General features: G+C 42.6%; 1 protein-coding gene across 1 annotated transcript in view; it reads left to right on the forward strand.

Moving 5' to 3' along the window:
* The window catches only part of PIEZO2 (piezo type mechanosensitive ion channel component 2), a 330,637-nt gene that overhangs the window by 252,391 nt on the left and 54,566 nt on the right, over positions 1-23,680 (forward strand). Inside the window, exons 11-20 of the mRNA XM_081802552.1 lie at positions 2,212-2,253; positions 8,344-8,376; positions 8,742-8,965; positions 10,893-11,053; positions 18,922-19,098; positions 19,386-19,511; positions 20,931-21,131; positions 21,847-22,051; positions 22,173-22,274; positions 23,306-23,471. Coding sequence (XP_081658678.1) covers positions 2,212-2,253; positions 8,344-8,376; positions 8,742-8,965; positions 10,893-11,053; positions 18,922-19,098; positions 19,386-19,511; positions 20,931-21,131; positions 21,847-22,051; positions 22,173-22,274; positions 23,306-23,471 — 1,437 coding nt within the window. The remainder of the gene's footprint in view (positions 1-2,211; positions 2,254-8,343; positions 8,377-8,741; positions 8,966-10,892; positions 11,054-18,921; positions 19,099-19,385; positions 19,512-20,930; positions 21,132-21,846; positions 22,052-22,172; positions 22,275-23,305; positions 23,472-23,680) is intronic.

The raw sequence follows: 23,680 nt of genomic DNA on the forward strand, positions 1-23,680 counted from the left end.
AACCTGTCTCCTCCCAAAGCCCCACCAGGGAGAGGACACGGATGGGGTCAGTGGCTACCCTCAGTGATAACCAAATATTAGGAAAAATAAGGTAGTTATTAGAAGTCTGGGAGCCCCCTAAGAGAGATTACTTCTAGGCAAACTTGTTAGCAAAAGAAGTTCACCCCAAGATTAAAAGCTTACAAACACAGTGCCCTCATAGGAAAATGAGATTTATCAATAATTAGTAGAAGTATTTTTGAGGACTTTTTTGACATTGCTTGTGAATACTGGGGATAAAATTAGTATTTGATGTTTACCTCTGACAAGGTAACATGCTTTATTTCATTATAACCCACGCCATTTGTTCAAAAAGTCATATTCAATAATCAAGAAAAACCTGTTGGTAAGCAAAGTATATTTATATGTTTGTAAAAGAAATGATTGGCAATTGCTAATGATGCCTTTAATTTTTTTTCTTCTAAATGCCTTTCTTCCCTTGGATCTCTATTTTTCTCCTCATGCCAAGTTCCTCCAGGATGTAGAGGAGCAATCAGATAGAGATATAGGTTACAGTTTTCCAGGAAAATAGAGATTTTCAGGACCACAGTTTTGTAGGAAACCATGCAGCTCAACAAAGATTGTACCAGCCCAAAAGAATCACAATTTTTGAGACCTAGGGTATGTGAAAATGGAATTTGTTCCTCAGAGTTCCCTGGAAGCATGTAGAACATTATTTAATTATGTAGGTTCTGGGGAAGGACTACAGTCTCATGTGGAGATGTTTTCTCCCTGTTTCCATGGCTGTTCCACTCACAGCCCTCACCCTCCAAGCCATGGCAAGAGAAGAAAGAAGATCTAAATGATCTGTAGCCATTTGAGGTCATTGCTTGCCTTCCTCATGGCCATGTCTTAGCCCCGAGCATGCCCTGAGCAATTTTCTACCAAGGAAATGTAGAGTGATGAGAGAGTATACAAGGCCAGCTACCGAAAGAGGTTAGGAACATGGGATTTCATTTTTAGTTCTTCGAAAAACAGTTTTCTAAGACCTTATAGAGTTCAAGGTTCGGTTCAAATTCAAGTTAGGTGTTTTGGGATTTCCTGTAACAGTTTAATATAAAAGTCCCCAAATTTTAACTTTGAGTGTAGGATATATATCCCATCATTTTAAGCAACTTGTTCCCATCCTGGTATTTTCCTTACTTACAATATTTTTTTGTCCCTGGAGCCCTTAATAAGTGACCACATTAAGATCAAAACGAGGAAGAGAAAGAAGTATTTACAGAGTTGGGATTGACTGTCATGCTTTGCCTTCTCTGCTCCTGCCTCCTTTGTAGATGTTTTACAAAATCTGGCCCACAAATTGGGAATAATTGATTCATTGTATTCCATACACTGATTCTAGTACTGTTGCTTCTGTAAATATCCAGCTGTTCTTTTCCTGTTTTGTCCACTGTTTGTGTGTGCTTTGTTTTTGTGCACACATAGGTCGTGTGGGCAAATGTCACTAGTGTCTGAAGAAGAATTTATTGTGTTTAACCTTAGAGAACTGATAAAGTTAGCATTATGAAAAAGTTTTGATATGCATGATAATAGAAGAAACTATTATTATTTCTAAGCAGGTATTCTCAGGAATATTATTTCACTTATATATTGATAAAATGTATAATATTAGAATATAACTACAGTCTATGATAACATATATATTTAATAATAATGTGTGAAATAGCCATTGTGTAATTAAATATCCATCCCTGCAATTTGTCCATACTTTCTTTTAGAACATGCATATAGAAACAAAATGACTTTGTTTAACTTCAGTCTTAGAAAACCTAGGGAATACTATGTTGCATATGGTTACTTAGTAGGATTTCTTTTTTTTTTTAATTTGGGGGAAAGAGCAAGAATTCATCTTTTAGATTGTCTTTTACTTGATAACTGTGCTCTGAAAATTGAAACATTACCAATTTTTAGTAAAGTGTGTGAGAGGGGGAGGGACGAGAAGAATGGAGCAACTTGTTCCCTTCAAGCATTTTTCCTGACTAATCTAACTTCACATTGCTCCTGACCCTTGCTGCCCTGACTCGTTGTCGTGCATGGAAGTATCAATGAGCACACACCTGAGGACTTAAAGCTTGCAAGACAGTCTACCTTTTTGCTCTCTAACAATCTCCTCTTTCTCTCTCCCACCTGTCTCCTCATCTCCTTGTGCTTCCATCTCTCACCTCGTAGCCATGCCAAAGTCAATGGGCGCGTATATCTAATAATAAATAGGTGGGTACCTCAATGTTTTCTCTCTTGTTTTGTTTTTTTTTTTTAACGGTCTCTTGGTGTGTTAAACACTTCGCTGTTTTGTAAACAAAAAATGATGTCATCAGATAGTGGACAGTGGTCTTCAGGTATGCTCATGGATGTATTTTGCCAACCAAACCATTTCGTGTTTATCCTGAATGGTGCTGCAAGTGGATTCGGAGGTTGCCGAGGGTCTTCAGCTGGTGCTCAACCTTTGGTCTTGGTTCAAATGGATGCCCTGTTAATTTTATTCTTTGGTAAATTAGTTCAACGCTTGCCTGAGAGCTTATTGCCCTTTTGAACACATCACCCAGAGCTCAGCTCAAGAACCACCTCCTCCACAAACCTGCGCACAAATGCCAACTTTCCCCGCTACAAGTATTCTGCCCTTCCTCTGAATTTCCACAGCCCACTTTATCATTGCTGCCTTCTGACACTCTGTCTGCCTGCCTGTCTTATTCCCTTGCCAGGGGCGTCAGCTCCTCAGGCCTGGAGTCTTTGTATAATTCACCATGTGTCCACTTATCACCTACCTCAGGGCCTCACCCATCTGTTGACCCTCGGTGGATATTTCCTGAATGAAGTGATAATAGTTACAACAATATATGGTTAAAAGAAAATTAAGACATTGGTTTCTTCAAGTATACCTCGACTTGAAAGACCAGCATATTGAAGAAAGATCTTTTACGTCACCAGATTTCACAAAAGATGCAGAGATGGGCACTGGGACAGGGCCCTACCTTAGAGCCCTGTCACCCAGCTGGGGAGATAAAACATGCAGATGACCACACATAATAAAGAGTAAGTTTTGATAAGTGTTGTTTGCAGAGTTATCCTCAACTTCCCTAAGAGTACAGAGAAAAGATCCTTTGGGATCTAATTTCCTAAAGCTATCCTGACTTCGTTAAATAGGTGAATTAAAATATCCACTCCTAAGCCAGTAATTTAGTTCATAGAAACATGTATTTTGCAATAAATCCAATTAGCAGAATAACTCTTTGAAAGATCTGTTGGTTTTCTATTCCATTCGCTTTTCTCTTAAGTAAAATCCCAAGGCAGACAACCAAATAGCAAAGCCTGGGAGCCAAAACTTCTAGAAAGAAGTGTGAAAAATTAGTGCATCACTGTGCAGATCACTGAAGAAGGAGAGATGAAGACTGGCTGGTTCCTTTGGGAGCCAGTTTTGTTGACAACCTGAGAGAGAAGAGTCAACCTCAGGTTTTTAGCTGATAGGCAGAGAAGTAAGATAAAGACTCTAGCTGGACATCTTGAGCAACTATTGAAATTTCATCTCTAAACATAAGGAACTTCTCTCTCAATCTCTCTCCACCTTCTTCTCCCCCTCTCCCTCTCCCCCTCACTCCCCTCTACTCCCATATCCCTCCATCCATCCCTCTCCCTCTCTCCCTCTTCCCTTGTCCATCCATCTCTTTCTGTTTCTGTCTTTTCCCATAAAGTATTTACCATTTGCTCTATGAGGAGATGGCTGGGACACTTAAGAAGGCAGAAGTCGGTTTGATGGGCTCCAATAGCAGGGGCTGATACAAGTTATGGTTCCAGTCGTCTCAGACTTCTCTCTTGAGAGAACACCTCCCCCATTAACCCAAGTCACAAGGCCAGGGAATGCACTCAGGAATTCTTAGAATGATCAAGATCCAGAGCCATCTAAAATAATTAAAAACGCAAAACATTCCACTGCTAGCACTATCTTCTTTGCTGTGGAATCTTTCATTTTTGTCTGAATGCTAACTTATTTAAAAAGGCCAGAGTCGTTCCCCAGGGAAAATGTTACCCAATAAACTCTTCCCTCACTGTGTTTCTGAAAGGCTGTGTGTAAAGCGTGTCCAATTTTGAATTGGACCTGGTCTTGATGAAAATAGTAAGTCAATCCTTTAATTAAGCTTTCTTTCTCCCATAATTTCTTCCTTATATGCTCAGTGTTATTTCATAAGCAGAATAAAGTTTGTAAATGTAAGTTCTGGATGAAAGAGAAGACATGCCTACATTCAGCTTCTGGGTTGATTAAAATTTAGGCATGATCTAACAAGGTGTGAGGTAGGGGTGGTAAGGACAGTGGGTGACTGATAAAATTTTTATGATACGAATAATTGAGAGGAAGTTCCAACTGAATTCCTAAACAGAATGAATTAGAATATTTCAACAGGAGTAATGGTCATTTCTGTCTCGTATGCCGAACCTAGAGCCATCATACCCAATCTGTCGAGTAGATTTTTTTTTGGAGGAAATTACTACCACGCCCATTTAAGATGTGATATTAAACTTAGAAATCAAGTGTTCATCTGTGAATCTGTGTGTATACATTCTAGAAAATAATCTTAAGCAGTATAAATATTATTTAAATATTAGTTATAAACACTAGAAATTTGCAAGACACCTCTTTTCTCTAACAGTCTAATGAATAGGGTGGGTGCAGTTTACATTACTACATATTCCAAATTAGAACAGTGATAAAAATAAATGGAATTTAGACTAAGGAGATGTTACAATAGTAGACTTTCCATTTTCTTTCATGGAAACTACCTTAATATGTGGTTTCATATATTTACTCAAAGTTAGTTCCTAATACAGAATTAGGTTTCTTCAACTGTCCATGTAACATAATTTGTTTCTTCTGTTTCAAATAAGAATGCCCATGTGGTGTGTGTAGAATCTATTGGCCAAACTTCAGTGAGTCACACTGTATACCAAGCCCAGTGCTACATTTTGCAAGGAAGCCCAGGAGAGTTAAGACTGGCTTTCTGCCCTCAAAGGAAGAGCCCCCAAAACCATCATTAGATTAAAATTAAGTAGATACAAATGGAGAGATGCATGCATCAAGGACCGTATAAAGAACTGTATAAAGAAAGCTGTGGGTGCAGAAGGAAAGAGTGAACGAAAACACAAAGAGAACATCACCTGCTTTGTTAGACTGCAGAAGGAGAAATGGTCAGTCAGTAAGAGGGTTACAGCGCAGAGCCTGGAGCATCGTAAAAGCAAGGTGAGGAAGTTATAGGCATGGATAAAGACAACGCAAAAGAAAAGAAAATGAACTCCATAGTGGGGAAAGGCATGCAAAAAGGTGGGTTTTAAGGAAGTGGGGGCGGGGGTTCTCTGGGAATCCAGCTGATCACCATGTCTATTTATAAATCTCCTTCAAGTGCTGATTAGATCATCTGCACACGAAGATCAGCACAGAATTACCAATATTGTAAGTTTCAGGGAGCGTGGTCACTAATTTTCTTTTTGAAATAACAGGATCCCTTTTTAAAATTTACTGGGCAGGGCGTATCTACACTGAGGTACACAGGCTTTCTAGGAGATTCGGTCCAGCTGTTCACTATGGCAAACTGGGGGCTAGTTCTGCCCATGAACTCCACGTTGTGCAGACAGCCCCACCTGCACAGTAGTGCAGCCTCAGCGAATGCAGGGTGGCAGGTAGTGGGCAGACAGCAGGGAGCACAGAAGGTGGAGAATGGTGGAGACAGACTCCCAAGGAAGAAACATTTGCTCTTTTTCTTCCGAATGGCCATTGTAAGATACAAGCTCTGTTAAGAATGTGCTAATGACAGAGTTATAGTCCAAGCTGAACCCTTGCCCCAGCATGGTGGTGTCCAGCATGGTGAGGTCCCTTGGAAAGGCATATTTCTAACTCCGCTTTTTCATGATACAAATTATCAAAGCGGTACATGAAGATCTATCGTTAGCAGATGGTTCTTTACTTTAAAACTATTCCCTGGGTACTAAACACTGTATTAAGAGCTTAATAGAAATCACCTTAGTTTTCCCAGCATCCTGTGAAGTAGGCGCTATTATTCCATTTTGCAGATCAGCAGACTGAGACTTTGGGGACAGGGTAGGGAGTTTTGCTAAATCATCTAGCTAGTAAGTTGTCTAGGTGAGGCTTGAATCGGAGTCTTTCTGATTCCAATGAGCATGCTTTAACCTTATTTTGTATTGTCTTCAAAAAAACTGCTATGAAAAAATTGAAGAAAAATGAAAGGTTTTACAGAGGTGTCCTTTGTAAAATCGTAAACTCCAGGCACTAAAAAATATTTTCATCTGTACATGTTTTGTGCACACAGATTTTCTCATGCAATTTCTCAGTTAACAGACTCCTAGAGTCTAGTAAACGACAGGCTGATAGAGGTTTTCCCTTTTTTCTCTGTCATCCGTTACAAGCTCCCAACTTTAGACTGCTCCAGAAGGCATCCGGGTCTTACATGCCCTGTTTCCTCCCAAGGATTATGTCAGACAGAAATGTGCAGATACTTGGTTCAGACACAGATATTCGGTTCTCTTCCTCCCCAACATTATCTTGTCCCAGATCTCTTGTAGACTGTTACAAGTTTCCAGAAGTCCACCTTCTGGACACACTTCCACAAGGTTTACTCTAATATTTCTCTTTGATTCCTTCATTTGCTAATCTCCCCTCAATATGCCCTGCCTATGGCAAGACACTTTGGGGGTCTCTTTGCTTGAGGACTTTTTGTTATATAGCCAGCTTGGCAGCTGCAGAAACAGCCTCATCTCTGTAAGTTTCATTCCACTAATTAGCTCTAATTCTTGGCAAGTTGTTTTTCTTGTCAGTACTAAGTCGTGGCAGTATTGATGTAGATGGTAAAAATGCACTCCAAGATGGTCATCCTTCCACTAAATGTCATAATGAGATGTATCTTCTCACTTACAAAATGCATCCCCTGCCAATGCTGAAGAAAACATATAAATATTGGCAATTGTGTGACAGCTGACTGCTTTTACATTTAACACCATTTCACATGCAGAGTCCCGGCAAAGCAGGAACAGCACATATGCCCCCTGAGATTTGACACGCAGTGCTGGTGTGTAAAATATGGTATTGGAGTTTCAGGAGTGGGGGGTTGGGGGGACTTCCCCAAAGACAGGAGGGTGGATTGACTAGCTTTGGAAAATAAGAAAGTGGTATGTCATCATAACTCCTTCCACCAATGTGGAGCCATACTCAGGACGGTCTTTCTTTATTGAATTCACAATGTTTCTGCATTCCATAATTTACCTGCTTGGCACCCTGTTAAGAGGAATTACTTTTGAATGATAAAAGCTCTAAAAGTCTAAGGACAATGCAGATTCATTGCAACAGTTACCCAGCTTCACAGATGTGTTTCAAATATAAAATCAATGAGTTGCAAATAAGTGTAGGTTTTTATCTAGCCAAACTTACTCATTTTACAGAAAAAAATGAATTTTAGAAAGGTTAAATAATATGCTCAGAGCCCACAATTATACAGGTAGAATAACATTATTAATTGTCCATCCTGTTACAACCAGGCTGAAATATACATTAATTATTACAAATGGAGAAGACTCTCAGTATTTCCAGTGGATCTTTCTCTGATATTTTCTTTATTGCCCACAAATGTTCCTTCAAATTGGCTATGAGTAAAAAGATCTACTTGCTAACAATTTAGGAGGAAGATGGTACTCATTATTGTCCAGTATGAAATAAGCTGTAATGCTCCGGCTGCTGTCCGGGCTCAGCGAAACTGTCCCTGTGCCTCACCCAAGCTGTCACACCCCATCTCCCCATGACTGCTAGTCCCCCAGTAAACACCAGTGCCCGCAGACTGGGATGTAATGCAGACTTCTTACTCCCGAAAGCATTTCGCCTCCACTGCATATTGCTTTAGATGACAACAGAGTGGGATGAGTCTGTGCAAAGGCTGACTGCGATTACATGTTATTTAAGAGTAATTTTTAAAAATCCTATTTAGAGTGTGAATGACTGGATTCTTATGGGATGGTTTGCTGCATTACTAAAAAAGCATGACATGATTTGCCTCTGTCATCTATACGTTCTTCCCTTTACAACCTGCAATCCTGTCCACTCTCAACTCAGTCGCCAAACCCAGGGTTCATAGCAAAAGCATGCTATTGACGCCATCCTGGAATGCACTTGGCATTAGGACTTACTGCAACCGCATACAGGAATGCGTTAGTGAATGATATGTAGCATGATGTGTGATCTCTGACATTCCTTATAATTCTTCTGTTCTCATCTCCTTTTTTTTTCCTTTCTATTTCAATTACTTTGAGCAGCATCAAGAAAAAATTACCAATCCACCAAAATGAGTAAGTCCCCCGTGAAGCCATGAAATGCTTGCTCTACATGATTGCCATTTCATGCTTCTACATCCTAAACTCTGACCATTTTCTCCTCCGGGAAAAATGTCAAGTTTAGGTGTCGATAGCTCTCATTTCTGACTAATCATTAGAACCCGAATTGGAAAAGCTAACAAGACCTAACTGAGTTTACAGTTTGTTTTTAGAAAGAGCCTAAAAAAAAAAAAAAGTGACAAGACACTAACAATCCCACATTGCAAGGCCTGTGTACCTGCACTGATTTTCATTTTTATTTATCCTCCTTTTACTTGCCCCTCACTCAAATCTCGCCCAGTGCTCTTTCCTCCCCTGACTCGGCTACTCTCTGCCAACAGACTGGCCCACCCCGAAGGAAGCCTTCCGGACCTTGCCATGATGAATCTGACCACCAGCCTGGAGAAGCCGGACATCAGGAAGCTGGCTGAGCATGGGGATGATAAACCAGAGGGGTCCCCTGAGAAGGCTGAGCTTGGGAAAGACAGCGAGGAGGAGGAGGAGGAAGAGGAGGACGAAGAGGAAGACGAGGAGGAGGAGGAAGAAGGGGAGGAAGAGACGTCAGGTAACCTGCCCACGACCAGTAGCTGCTCAGAAAATCCTGGCTGACAGACTCAGTGAATGAAACAGACTTGTTCCCGGTGGATAGAGATTTGATCCAGTCCATGAAGTAGAAGCTGGGGTGTGGTCTTTGGGCTGCTATAGTTACAACAGTGGCGGTTCCAATTGCTCCCATCATTTCCTTGTGATTCTGAGGTAGGAGAAGAGAGCAGATGGCAGATTGTCAGCTCCTGAGCCACCAGAGGTGGTCCCCGCCAGGCTCAGGCAGTGTGTGTGTGGTTCTTACCTGTGCTCAGTCAGAAACCGAGTCAGGGAAGTTTCCTATCAGCAGCAGATGTAGGCAACTATGTAGAATTGCAGAAAGCTCTAGACAGGGCTTTTTCAAACGCATTCTCAAAGAAACCAGTCTGGGACTTCTCCAGGGAACTGGTAATTAAGAGCATACTTGTAATTCAGTCCTAATATTTCAGGACCTGGGAACTGGAGGGGCAAATGAGCGATGAGATAATTATCATGTCAAGCCAAGTCCTAGAGTTCTTTTTGTTGTCATTATGAGTTTAGGTTTTCCCTCTTTATTCTTTAGGCTCTTTTTTCTGACTTTCTTTATAGCCTTGAGGTAACGTTTCATAGGGCATGACGAGAACTGGACGTCCATGGTGATCAGGATGCCTTATCTGACAGAGAACAGAGAAGGCAGAGCACTTAGTCTGTTCTGGTGCTCTGTGCTGTAAAGGATTAGAAAATGAAAAAGCACAGGCAGAAGATCCCTCCCAAAGGCAAATTCCCCCAGACCTGGTCCCTTTTACCCCCTCATCTCAGAAGACCCTGAGAGGGACCCAGAACGGCTCTTTCCATGTCTAAGCAATGGCTGTTCCTCAGGGTGAAGGAGAACAAAGCTCGGGGGGACCAAGGACCCAGGACTAAGATTTGCTGTACTACTGCATGAAGGTTTTGAGCTTTACTAAGAGGATCTCACCAAAAATTGGATTGCACTTTGTTCTGGCACTCCCTCATATACCTGCCATCTACACCTCTAAATTATGCTCGGTTATGACTGAAATCTTTGTATCAACTATTATGTGTCACTTTGTAAATAAGCATTTTTCACAATAACTGAGACCTTACTGAAACTTTTAAAACCGAGGACAATAATTACTACAACCACCCCAGCCATGTGAAGAAGAAGCTACTTAAAGAGACGCTCAGGTCTTATCTGTCTGGGCTCATGAGCTTTTGTCTACACATGTGGCCACATTCTGATGCCACAAAATAGTTCTGTGGTGACTTCCATTCACGTGAACCGGGACAGCCCTTCTAAACAGAAGCATGACCCCAGTCTGCAAAATATTACTACTTAGCACAAGGTGGAAAGAAGGAGATGACTAATATGATTAAAAATTATGATTAGGGTGAGTCTGACCCCATTTCGTGAACTGGGACTGGGTCATTCAGACCCTCAGTGTTCACTCTCAGTTGCAACGAGGAGCAGGCTCTTGCCGCTCACTCCAACGGGGTGACCAGTGAGCTTTGTCCACTCCCTCTTTAAGCTCCCGGAACTTACGGAAGCGTGGTCGTTGCAAGATAAATGTCATTTCAAGGGAGCTCAGTTACCTAATATTCCCAAGAAATTAGGGAATAAAGTAAATAAGAGTAAATAAGGTCAAGAAATACTCCTTCATGCTGATTTAATGAGTTTAAGGAGAGCAACCTTGTCCTTCAGAGTCTTGGTGCATGACGTCTAAATCATCATGATGTGGGATTTTTTAGACCCCATTCCTCCAGATTTTGATATTCTTAGAATTCATCCATTACTATTATTTTGCAGCTTCTCCTTCTAACCTGAATGTTACAAGATCTGCTTTAAATAATAATGAAAAAAAAAAAAAAACCCACAACATTTTATGCCCTTGGATGAATTTCCTATTTTGCAGATTTAAGGAACAAATGGCATCTGGTGATTGACCGCCTCACTGTGCTCTTCTTAAAATTCCTGGAGTATTTCCACAAGCTGCAGGTGTTCATGTGGTGGATTTTGGAGTTACATATCATCAAAATTGTTTCATCGTACATTATCTGGGTTTCTGTGAAAGAGGCAAGTGAACATTTGTTGTATCTTCAGGCCAGACAAAACCACAGTGGGTCATCATTTTCCTTTCCCAACTGTCCATGATTTTATTTTAAATGAAATCCCCATTAAATTAGAACACCAAGGCTCTAAGACAGCACATACACTTTGACATGCAGAAAACCAAAGGACAGTTGTCCTGAGATGTGGGAAACATAGCAGAGCAGAAAGAAGCTCCTGGCTTACTTCCTCATTGGCTTGGTCATATCAGAAGGGTTACTTATTTCCATGGAGTCTTTAGTTGAATTGTGTGAGAGCAGGCTGCTCTTCTGTACTACCTGTGCATAAACTCTCTTTGAGGAGAACAATAATATGCCAGTTTATGTTACCAAGGAGTAAACTCAGCTTCCCAAATTTAATAAAATCTGTGCCAGAGTTCACCTTGTTTATTATTGGTTGTTTTGAGACAAGACACCATGTTTCAACATTGTATTGCAGTTCTGTTTTCTCATCTAGAAGGAGGGGAGGCATCATTCAGCCAACAATTATTTGATGCTGACTATGAAAAGATTAGCTCCTTTCAATTTATTCAGCAGATAATTTACACATATTTCTCATTTCCCTGGACTAGTGTTGAGTGACAATTCAAAGAGTCTTTGCCCTCTACAAATTCAGTCAGGGAACTCCTGCCTCTAATTTTTAAAAAGTTAAATAATAACATCATATTACAACTACAACAACATAAACCTAAAAGGTTCACAAGTAGGTAACTAAGAGATGAACCTTAATGTGAGCTCCCCAGTCTAAACTAGAACATTCTCTACTTCACACAAACCATCTGGAATGGATCCATTATCACTGCCAGGTGGGAATAAAAACAGAAACTACTCTACCTGTGAGATTTATAGCGGAAAGGGACATGCACTCCACTGTTAACAATCTATACATTAATTAGAACTAAAATCTAGCCTACTATGTGTATTCATTGAAGACAAAGATGTTTAAGCATTTTAACTGTAGACGTAAATTGACCAATTCAGAAAGAATTCGAGGGTAGAGAATTAAAGAGCAACGAAGAAGGGCAAGAGAAGGCATTTGGCTACAAATAGCAAAGTCCATTTTGGAATTAACCAAATCCGAGGTACAGATGTCTTCGGACGGCATGAGAAGTTGTTGCAGAGAAGACATTTTATGATGCCAGTGGGCATTAAATGAAAGAAGTTAGTGTGAGTAGGGCACAGAAAATCCACTATCTGAAATCCATCCTATGGAGTTCAGAAAGAGAAAGGAAGAGTTCAATGACACCACTTCTTACAAATCTTAAATGAAAGGCAGGCATATATTTGTTAAAATCATCCTAATGAGTCCTGAGAATGTCTTGTTCCTAGACTATCAAGTTGATAAAGCATCATGACCTGTTCATCCTGTTACACCAGTAGGAAAAAGGCCTTTGGTGGCATATGACCATTTCCTTCTCTAGGATTCATCCAGAACTTTCCTCCCTAATTCCATCTCTTTCACTTATAACTTTAAAGCACATCAGATGCTCATGCCTCAGAGAAATACTGCTCCCATTGCTGCTAACATCTGCCAGAATCCCCTTGTGAGAAGGTTAACCCCAAAGTGTGTCACCCTAGTTTCACATCCTGTTATCCCACCTGCATAAGGGGTTTCCGGCCCCAAAGGGTGAGTTCCTGCCTGATCCTTGGACATCATGAGGTGTCTCCTCTATGCACAGACTTTAGCCTCTGGGCTTCCCCTCATGACTGATTCTCATTAACGTCACTGCAGTATCAAGCGATCAGAACACGTGGGCTGTAATCATAAAAATCACTTCATTTCAGACCTCTACTGTCCCTTTAAAATGTATTCTACAGGGAAAGTTTTCTCCATGCCCCTGACTGCAAAACTTTCTGATCATTCCCAGGTAATAGAAAGTCCTATAGTTACCTCAGAGAGTGAACAGAATCTCTTCATTATTTAGACTTGTCCAGTCACAGAAAAGAACCACACTCTGATCTCTTTTTTTTTCTCATGAAGATAGAAGACTCTTCTCTTTTTTATTTTGTTAAGTTTTTATTTAAATTCTAGTGAGCTAACATACAGTGTGATATTAGTTTCAGATGTACACTATAGTGATTCAGCACTTCCATATAACACCAGGTGCTCATCACAAGTGCCCTCCTTAATCCCTGTCACCTACTTCACCCATCCCCCACCCACCTCCCCTCTGGTGACCATCATTGTGTTCTCTACAGTTAAGTCTGTTTCTTGCTTTGCCTCTCTCTCTCTCTCTTTTTACCCTTTGCTCATTTGTTTTGCTTCTTAAATTCCACAGATGAATGAAATTACATGGTATTTGTCTTTCTTTGACTGACTTATTTTGCTTAACATAATATGTTCTATCTCCATCCACATCATTGCCAATGGCAAGATTTCATTCTTTTTTATGGCTAAGTAATACTCCAATACCACATCTTCTTTATCCATTCATTAGTTGATGGATAGTTGGTCTGTTTCTATAATTAGGCTATTGTAAATAATGCTGCTATAAACATCAGGGTGCACGTATCCCTTTGAATCAGTGTTTTTGTATTCTTCAGGTAAATACCTAGCAGTGCGATTGCTGGATCATAGGGTAGATGATCTGTTTTTAACTTTTTGAGGAAGCTCCATACTGTCTTCCACAGTGGCTGCACCAGTTTGCCCACCAACAGTGCACGAGGGTTCCCCTTTCTCTGCATCCTCGCCAGCACCAAACTCTGATCTCTTACCGGGTAGAAGCGTTTCCTCTTCTAGCAGCCTCTTTCTTTCTCACACACACCCCCTTCACTGCCTCCCTCTCTGCCCTTCCTTCCGGTGAACTAACTTGCGTTATAAGGCCTCCCACGCTGAACCACAGCCTCAGGTGGGAATGGCGGTGTGCTTTCTTAGGATGGCCTCACAGTGGCCTGGGGCTGATTAAATCTCCCCTTTCTCTCAGGGGGCTCCTCTAGCGCCTGGTTTCCAGCATCTGCTCCTCCTGACCCTTTCTGTTGGAGTCTCGTCCCCTGTGCAGGCAGTGCCCCTGAGCAGGACGTAGGACGGCTCCGGCCCTCTCTCTTCCCCCTTCAGGTCTAAGGGCTGCACTCATGCAGTCTGTACTCTGCTAGTGTATGTGTCTCGCAATGAGGCAACTCCTGTCCTAGTCACCAAATCCGTACCAGCTGGATTTTCTGGGTGAAGTTGGCCATCGGTGTCCAGACTCCAGAATACACAAATTAGCGTCTCTGCATGGTACTGCTTGAAGCTCCTTGCTTGGGGTTTGGGTAGAGAATGTAGCATCCCTTCCTTCCTACCCCATCATCTTGTGGGGGGTGGGCACTGACAGAGCACCTCCTATGAAGAAATTTCTTCACACTCCCTCCTGTCAGCTTCACCATCTTGATCCATTTGTACCCTCCCAGAGAGCTTGAAAAGCCCTCTAAATGGTTTCCCCTCAACAGTTTTGGTTTGAAATTTCTACATGGCTGGCTAGCACCTCATTTTGGAAGGTTTTGCCTCCATTGGTTCTAATTTGCTGCCTCACTAGGTTTCAACTGAACTCTTTCTATGCTAATGAGTACAGTTGGGGAAGAAAGACAAACACTGATTCTTGTAAGGAGCCATGTGCCAAATCCAGGCTATGATATGTCTGAATCTTATCTGCTTATAACAAAGACAAGTGTCTAGGGTTCACATAGGGCGGGGGCAGGAAGGAAGCTATGCCGCACAATTCCAGGGGCATTGTTCACCTGTGACCAGCAGCCCCTGACATTGTGCACCTCTGAGCTGCTGATTTATACATTCAGGGGCTTCTTCTGCTTTGAAGGCTTGGCTCATCCTCAACCAGAGAAGCCCGTCAGTGATGACCTTTGCTACATATAGTTTCCATTCATAGCTTATTAATTTTGATTTGTACAAAAGATATCTCTTCTCAAAAATTGCTGATCAGTAAATGGCAAAATGAGAACAAAGTCAACGACCCCAATGAAATCTTCTTCCTTATCCAAGGCCATCAGCAGGCTGCTTGTTTTCACAAAATTTCAGAGTCATTTCTCAGGTCATTTTGGGGTCAAACATTAAACCTTTATAAGGTTATCATCATGGGCATTAGAGGAAGAAGAGACCATGAGAAAGAATTTATTATAGAGGCCGTTCTTTTACATCATTATCTCTTACCAGAGGGACACCACTTTGGAAGGACCTAGATTTTAAATATACATATAACATTGTCATCTTTTTTTTATATGCAGCTATGTTTCTAATTTCAAAGTTTCCTAGAAAGCTCTGAGAGATCAAGTTATTCTTTGAGGAAGGGATCACACCTTATTTTAGCATCCTGAGCAGCTCCTATGGGGCCTGGACAATTGTGGCAGCTCAGTAAAGTTTACTGGCTGAAGGAAATAAAACATCTTTGCAAGCTTGAGATTTACCCTACATGTCAATTGATGTTTCATTATTATTTTCACTCTCACTAACCATTCATTTAGCCTCTATTATGCACTTAAACTAAATTACAATAAATTGAATGCTTATACTCCACTAGATGTTGGCACAAAGGCGTGAAAGACACATTTCTTGCCTTGGCTCGCAGTCGGATGGTCATGGCTGGCAAACGAAACCAAAGTCATATTAGAGGCATCCCAGGAGGCTGTGGGTGCAAGGGAGGGGTGTGTCATGCAGGGGTCGTACTGTGGAGGTGGTCACCGAGGCTGCAGGTGCTCTGAGGGAGGAGGCCAGCTGGGCCAGTGCACAGCGGGGACCACAGTTCTCAGGGGCTCCTCTCTCAAGGTGGCGGCCTCAAGCCTTAGAAGTTTATATTCAGAGAAAGTGACAATTCGTGGAAAAGTGTTTTGTGAGGAAGGCATATGGCATAAAATTACCTCCCCAAATTTCTTGATAATAAAAATCACGTTGACACGTGTTAGATACATGGATGACCAGTGATTTCCCTAGAAATTCTGCTTCATCAGATATTGGTTGGGGCCCAGATATTTGTCTTTTGTAAAATTTTTTAGTACATTCCACGACATTCCCACCATCAGGGAAAGGATAAGACCATCATCAACCATGTTTATGTTGGACGAAGTATGGTGCTTCTCCGAGTCCGTTTTCCTACCTCACAGACACTGTTCCGACCTCATTTTACTTGATTCTCTATGACATTGGCTATTGACAATCATTTCCTTGTCCTTGAAGAGCTTCTGTTGTTTTCCAAAACAGCACACTTCCCCGGCCCCTCCCTTCTGCCTCATTCATGGGCTGTTTCTCTTCCTACCAACTCCTCTCTTCTCTAGGTTCTAACTGCAGCCCCTTTTTCTGATTCTAGACCTTCTGTGAGTGGTCTCATGAACTCCTGTGGTTCACTCACCATCTACATGCAAGAATTGTAAATCTGTGCTTTCATCCCATCCGGTCTTTGAACTCCAGGCCCGTATCTCCAAGTCACAACTGGACATGACCTCATCCTTGAGTGTCCCAAAAGCACCTTCAACATCTCTAAAACTGAGCCCCCTATCCCCACGTCATTTCCCTTTTAGTTTACTCTACCAGATGCCCAACCATGCCCCAATCTCTCCTCCTGCCAGTATGGATTCCATCTTGCAGCCACAACAGTCTTTCCAGTGCCTAAATATGTTCATGTTAATCCTCGACTCAAAAACTTTCAACAGCTCTCCTGTCCTTACAAGCATTAGCTACAGGACCCTCATGATCCGGCCTGGACCGCTTCACCACTTTCTTTCCTAGACACCGTAGCCTAGGTGGATTCCAAAGCCCTCTGAAGGAGCCCTGATCACACTGCTCTCATGGTGAGCCACTTGCTACTCCAAGGATGTCCACCCCATGCTCTCCCTTGCCAGAAGGTCTCACACATGCTGTTCCCCTGCCTGGCAAACTCCCATTTGTACCTCCGGCCTCAGTTTGGATTGAACACTCATGGACAGTCTTCCCTAACCCTGGACTAGCTGATCAGCCCTGTGCTCCCATACAGCTAGCCTCAGCCCAGGCAGACACCCCCTCCACCATATTGTCATGACTGTCTACACGGTTCTCACTGGCACTACCTCATGTGTTTCTTGAGGCCAGGAATCCACACAGGATATGCTACCTTGAGCATGTTAAGACTTCATAAAATGTATCTTTCTCTAACACTCAAAATATTAAGAGTTCTATGTAAATTCATTGTGCTGTTTTTATGCTCAGTGCCTTAAATGCGTACTAAAAAGAATAACAAAGAGACTTAATTTCATAGTAGCCTTAATAGGCTTACAGAACTAATTGAGGAGAAAAGAAATGTTTTTAAATATCCGAGTTAATATGACACTGGCTGATGACGAAGGAAGAGTCATTTAGCCAATCAAAATATTTTGTTAAAATGTAAAATTTATTGTGTTTGTGAGCGCTGTAGAGTTCACAAGGCGGTATTTCTTTCCTCCTCAATTAATTCTGTAAGGCAGTTCTTACTACCCTAATACTTCAGCGCTTCATTCTCAGAGAGGTTCCTTGCCTGGACAGTGACAAGTAGTTAAGTAGAAAAGTAGTGGCTACTAAATTACAGAATTAAATACTGTCCCAGAGTCTCCTCATTTCTTGTTGTGTAGTTTTGTCAGCCAATCAGGTGACCATACGTTTTATAGCCCACAGTACTTAGCCCTGGCTACATGTTGAATTTTATCAACTGAATATGTGCTATTAATGTTAATTAATTCATGCTGATTATATTAAGTGTTCTTATGACATTATTTTAACAATATCCTGATCTTATTTTAATCACATGAGTGTTTTCCATGGATGAGTGAAATGGCTGTGCTTCTGTATTGTTCCATGAACTGTTGGCTATGGAGAACCATTGGAAATGATTGGACATCTTACCAGATTGATCAACACACACAGAGTCTAAAGCAAGTTGAAGTCACTGCCTCCCTCTTCACACCTGCCCCCCACCCCCACCAAGATCCTGTCTCAGTAGTGGCACGATTATCCTCTCAGGGCTCTGGCTCCCAAGCCAGAAACCTGGGAGGCGTTCCTTACACCCCCTCCTTTACCCCAGCCATTGCCACCATCCAGCCAACCAGTCAACAACTCCAGGTAGTTTTACTTCTCATCTCAAATCTGTGACTCCTCTCCATCCCTGCTCCACAGCCCTAGTTGGGCCCTGGTCATGTTCTCCTGGCAGTACCCATGAGTGGGTCTCCTCACCTCTTACTGAACTCCCATGGGTACATCTTCATTCTTCAGTTATACTTATTTCAACAAAATGAAAATCTTTCCTTAAGATTTTTGCTGGTAAGTCTTGACCCTCTATTTCCCGCACAGAGGGTTCCCAGGCCATAGCATGGTTTAAAAGGGGTCCATAAAGTGTGACTCTCAGTTGCATCTCCAGCCTCATTTATTGCTGCCATTCACCATGTTCAAGTCCAGAATTTCCAGTTGTCTGTGGTCACCTGTCCCTTCCATGTTCCATCATGCTTTCCTGCCTGTACCTGTACATCCTTTATCTGGAAGGCACCTCTCACCTTTCTTGGCCTGGATAACTTTATGCATCTTTCAAGGCCCAGCTCAGGCAGGATCCCTTCCAGAAAATGCTCTGGGCACTCCAGATGGGGCCAAGGACCCCTTCTGGGTCTTCTCACAGGAGCCTGTTCCCATCTATAGTTGAGACACTGCTACGCTATATTGACATCATCTGGTTATGTATCTTTCTGTCATACAAGGACCTCCCCGCCAACACACACACACAACTAGGGCAATGCCTCGAACATGCCAGGAGTTCAGTCAGACTTTGCCAAACTGAATAAATCGAGTTGCCACATTTTGTGGCTCTTGTGCCATGTTATGTATTTTTGTCCCCATTTCTGATTTTATCTTTTCAGGTGTCTCTGTTCAACTATGTCTTTTTGATTTCTTGGGCTTTTGCTCTGCCATACGCCAAGCTGCGCCGTCTGGCTTCAAGTGTCTGCACTGTCTGGACGTGTGTGATCATCGTCTGCAAAATGTTGTACCAGCTGCAAACCATTAAGCCTGAGAACTTTTCTGTTAATTGTTCCTTGGTGAGCCTCAAAGACAGGGGACTCCTCTTGCCTGGTCTTTAGGGAAGTGACACAGATATTGGGGAGCCCACACCCCCAAGCACATTCTGTCCGGCCTTTCAGTCACCTCAGCCATGTTGGATACATCCTGGCCCTAGTCTTCTTCCCCTGCTGAGATCGCCCCCCCTGAAGTGGATCTTTCCCTCCTGGTCCCACTGTGTCCCTTTGCACAAAGCTTGAGGAGAAAAATCTGAACTCCTCCAATCTCTGCAACCATTTTTTAAAACTCTTTGTTCTCTTCTTTTCAGCCAAATGAAAACCAAACGAATATACCCATCCACCAGTTGAACAAGTCTCAGCTCTACAGCGCTCCTATTGATCCAACAGAATGGGTGGGCCTGAGGAAGTCTTCCCCTCTGCTTGTCTACCTGAGGGTAAGTCCTCCCTCATACTTCGCCTGCCCCTCTGCACCGTTAACTCCTGAGAGCCTTTGCCTTGAGACCTCTGATATCGTATCTGATAGTAACCTTGCCTTTTTACGTGACATTTGGAGTCACCTTTGAAACAAATGACTAAACATTACCATCAGTGTTGCATTGTGCTGAAAAGAAATTGATCGAGTAGTTTGAGATTGATTGAATAAAGTATGACAAATATATTCACTAGAATATATAGACTATATAACCACCAAAAGATTGAGGTAGACTGATAATGTGAGATGTTGAAAGACATCCAAAATATATTAGCTTTTAAAAAGGGGCAAATTTCAGTACACCATGCATAGTGTGATCTCTTCTAGATACAAGGAAAAATACCAAGTAAAATATACCAAATTGTGTATAGCGATTATTCCTGAAAAGCAGGTAGAGCATTTATGAGAAATGTTTGCTGTCTAATTGTTTCTCTACAATGTTTAATAAAAGACCTATATTATGCTGAAAGGTAATATAATTTTTTTTCAAGTTTTTATTTAAAATTCCAGCTAGTTATCATTAGAGATAATACAATTTTTAACAACCTATCTTTGAAAAGAAACTTTGCAAATAGTCAAAACAAACATTAATGAAAGCAATATGCTTCAGACTACTCCTGTTTTACTTTGATGGATAATCTGAGCGGTCTTCATACCACATAGAAGCACTTAGAAATAAAGCATTTATACTCATCACCTGGAATTTTTAAAAATACTAAGGGTCCCATTTTTGTGGGTAGCTTTCCCATTTTTTCTCATAGGACAGACATGATTTGCAGCAATACAAATGCTACCCACCGTCAAGAACTGTTATAAGGCTAAAATAAACTGATACTTGAAAAGAGCAATCAGAATAGCACATGCGGTACCATCAACATTAACTATTTTCATCATTACTATGATTATGTTATGGTCAGCAGCATGCTTGTCAGTCTGCGGCTCTCCCTAGCCAAATTTCCGAGGTGTTGAAAGACTTCCCCTGCAGCTTCATCTGTTTCCCAGATGGCCCTGTATCATTTTGCACTTCAAGTTGCAATCAAGTTTGGACCGCCCTCCCAAGGCAACTGGTCACTGCATCTTCCTATGGCTAGTGTTCTTTTCCAGAAACAGGAATGAGCATCACTGGCCTGCTGTCTAGAGATTCTAGATCCTAGCATCCTGGAAATTACCCTGATTGCACAGTGCAGTTAGCTCCACCTTGTTACTATACCATAGGGAAAATGAACATTGAATTCAGGACTTCAATAGAGGTGGGATTTTATAAAGCATTGTTCTTTTAGACACCAAGAATGTGGAAAAAAAAGGATTGATTATGGGGGTTACTTAAAGTGACCAAGCTAAAGCGTTTGGCTTCACACAACTGTGTTTTCTTGCTTTGTAGAATAATCTCCTGATGTTGGCCATTCTGGCCTTTGAGGTTACAATTTACCGCCATCAGGAATACTATCGAGGTCGAAACAACCTCACGGCCCCAGTGTCTAAAACCATCTTTCATGACATTACAAGACTCCATCTCGATGATGGACTTATTAATTGTGCCAAATATTTCATAAATTACTTCTTCTACAAGTTTGGTCTGGAGGTGAGTTTCCTTGCTGATGTGGGTTGGTTTTTTTTTGTTGTTGTTGTTGTTGTTTTCTGTGAAAATCCCAATTGCTTTTTTTGGCCAGTTGGCCACTAGAGCTTACTTGTCCATCTCTGTGCTCTGATGACTGTCTCCTCAAGATCAGCATGAGGACATTCTGCTGAAGGGTTCACCTGGCCTGGTTGAAAGTTTTCTAAGACCAAGGTCAGTGCTCCCTACTCTGCCGCAGCGAACTTGGCCTCTCTGGATCTCTGTAGCTTTGCAGATGCACGGATATCACTTTGGCATTTTCACTGGCTTCTTTAATGTATTACAAATCTTCTTTGTGTTTTGTGCATTCTGAGAGTTTAACTTTCGCCAAAATGAACTGGTTTGACCTGAAATGGTTGATGTAGTGCCTGCCTCTTAATAGAAAGGATTTGGAACAGTGGTGCTTCACAAAGAGAGCGTAGCTGTATTCTCTTCACAGTTTGAAGTGGTTCTTATTCACAGTGATGTAGTCATTCATTTCCTTGGAAGCAATTTATACAAGATTTCAGTCTTCACGCTGTAAGACACCCCACAGAGGCAAGGCTTGGTGAACATGTGTAGACAGACACCCCTTCGGGAATGCAGGTCTCTGAGCCACCTGCACAGGGCTGACAGGTGACACCACTCCCCTTCCCTGTAAACCTGATTTTTTTTTTTTTTGCCTCTTTTCATCTTTACACAGACCTGTTTCCTAATGTCAGTTAATGTAATCGGTCAGCGAATGGATTTCTATGCCATGATTCACGCCTGCTGGCTGATCGCTGTCTTATATCGGCGTAGAAGAAAGGCCATTGCAGAGATCTGGCCCAAGTACTGCTGCTTCCTGGCATGCATCATCACCTTCCAGTACTTCATCTGCATCGGCATCCCTGCAGCTCCTTGCAGAGGTGCGTGGGCCCTTCCCCGGAAGCCAGCTGCTCTTGCAATCAGCCCTTTTGTCGTGGACGGCTGGGACAAGGGCAGGGAAGAAGCGTATTGATTTTGCTCTTTACCATTTCCGCCCTGCAGATTACCCATGGAGATTCAAGGGTGCTAGCTTCAATGACAACATCATAAAGTGGCTGTACTTCCCAGACTTCATTGTGCGGCCCAACCCCGTGTTTCTTGTCTGTAAGTGTTGGAGCCACGGGACCGCAGAGCACTGGGGTTTGGTTTTCTCTTTGCTGATCTTGGTGTGCTGTGCATCAATGCCCCTGCTTCCTCCAATGCACTTGGTGATCATGTAAAATCTTGTCTTGATGCATTAATATCACAAGTCCTTAATGGCTTCTACTGGCCCCCACTCCATTTGCAAAATTAATAAATAAACATTGGAAATACCATCTCCACTTCTGTAATTTTACCTCCCAACACACGCACACACCCACTCTTCAGCTGCCCCCCACACACACACACACCCCTCTACTCATCCACCTTCTAGAAGGTAGACTGCAGAGGGAGGCTTTGTTTTTTGCAAAGTGGTTCTTTCACGCTGCCACCATGGACAGACCAAAGCTAATGCTAAGACTGTGGAAGCTAGGAACATGCTCCCAAATTGCAGACTCTCGAGCACCAGACTGTAGCTCCGGCCCTTCCAAGGGTGGGCTGATGATCCCAACGTCCCCACCTAAGACGAGAGGGTCACCTCCAGAGGGACCATGCTGCCTCCACACATTCAGGTTTAATGTATGGGAGGCTGCCTGCCCATAACTGGCCATGATCTTCACCTGCGCTCCCCACCTTCATTGCCCTGTCCATCCACTCTGGGAAGCTTCCAGTTACAAACACACTGGGGGATGGAGAGCATGAAGAAAACCACAAGTGCCTGCCTCTACCCCAAGTAAAAAATAAAGATGGGGAAGCATATTCAACTGGCTTCCTCCAAATTTTGGTGGAGATAAATGCAAATAAACATTATCCCTTAAGAAAGTCAGGAGACTAGGGATTATCAACTGATACTTGCACTCTTCCATGACTGTGCCCCACCGCCTTGCATCTTCCATGGTGGGCAAGGTGGGACTTGGCCCCTAGATTGGAATCCAGGGAGAACTGTACACTGGGAACTTTGGGAATGCGACTCACTCATCCCTTGCGGGGACTGTCTGCTGCATCATGGAAACCTGGATGAGGAGAAGTGACTCAGCGATCCCTCTGTCCCGCAGATGACTTCATGCTGCTCCTGTGTGCCTCCCTGCAAAGGCAGATCTTCGAGGACGAAAACAAGGCTGCAGTGCGGATCATGGCAGGGGACAACGTGGAGATCTGCATGAACCTTGACGCGGCCTCCTTCAGCCAGCATAACCCCGTGCCAGATTTCATCCACTGCAGGTGAGGGTGGCTGCGCAAGTCCAAAGCCACTTCGCGTGTGCGTGTCACTTGGAGGACGTAGCTCCACTTCCAACTCTCTCTCCGCCATTCTTGGGAGACTGGGCGGCTAATGGTACACACCAGCCTCATAAATGCAGACAGAGGGCTCGGTGGTCGAGAGGCTGAGTCTCTGAATTACAGTTCTGCTTCTGCTTTTCTCAGCATGAACC

This window comes from Leptonychotes weddellii, chromosome 13 (assembly GCF_054177405.1).
Source record: "Leptonychotes weddellii isolate Sample4059 chromosome 13, ASM5417740v2, whole genome shotgun sequence".
NCBI lineage: Eukaryota > Metazoa > Chordata > Mammalia > Carnivora > Phocidae > Leptonychotes > Leptonychotes weddellii.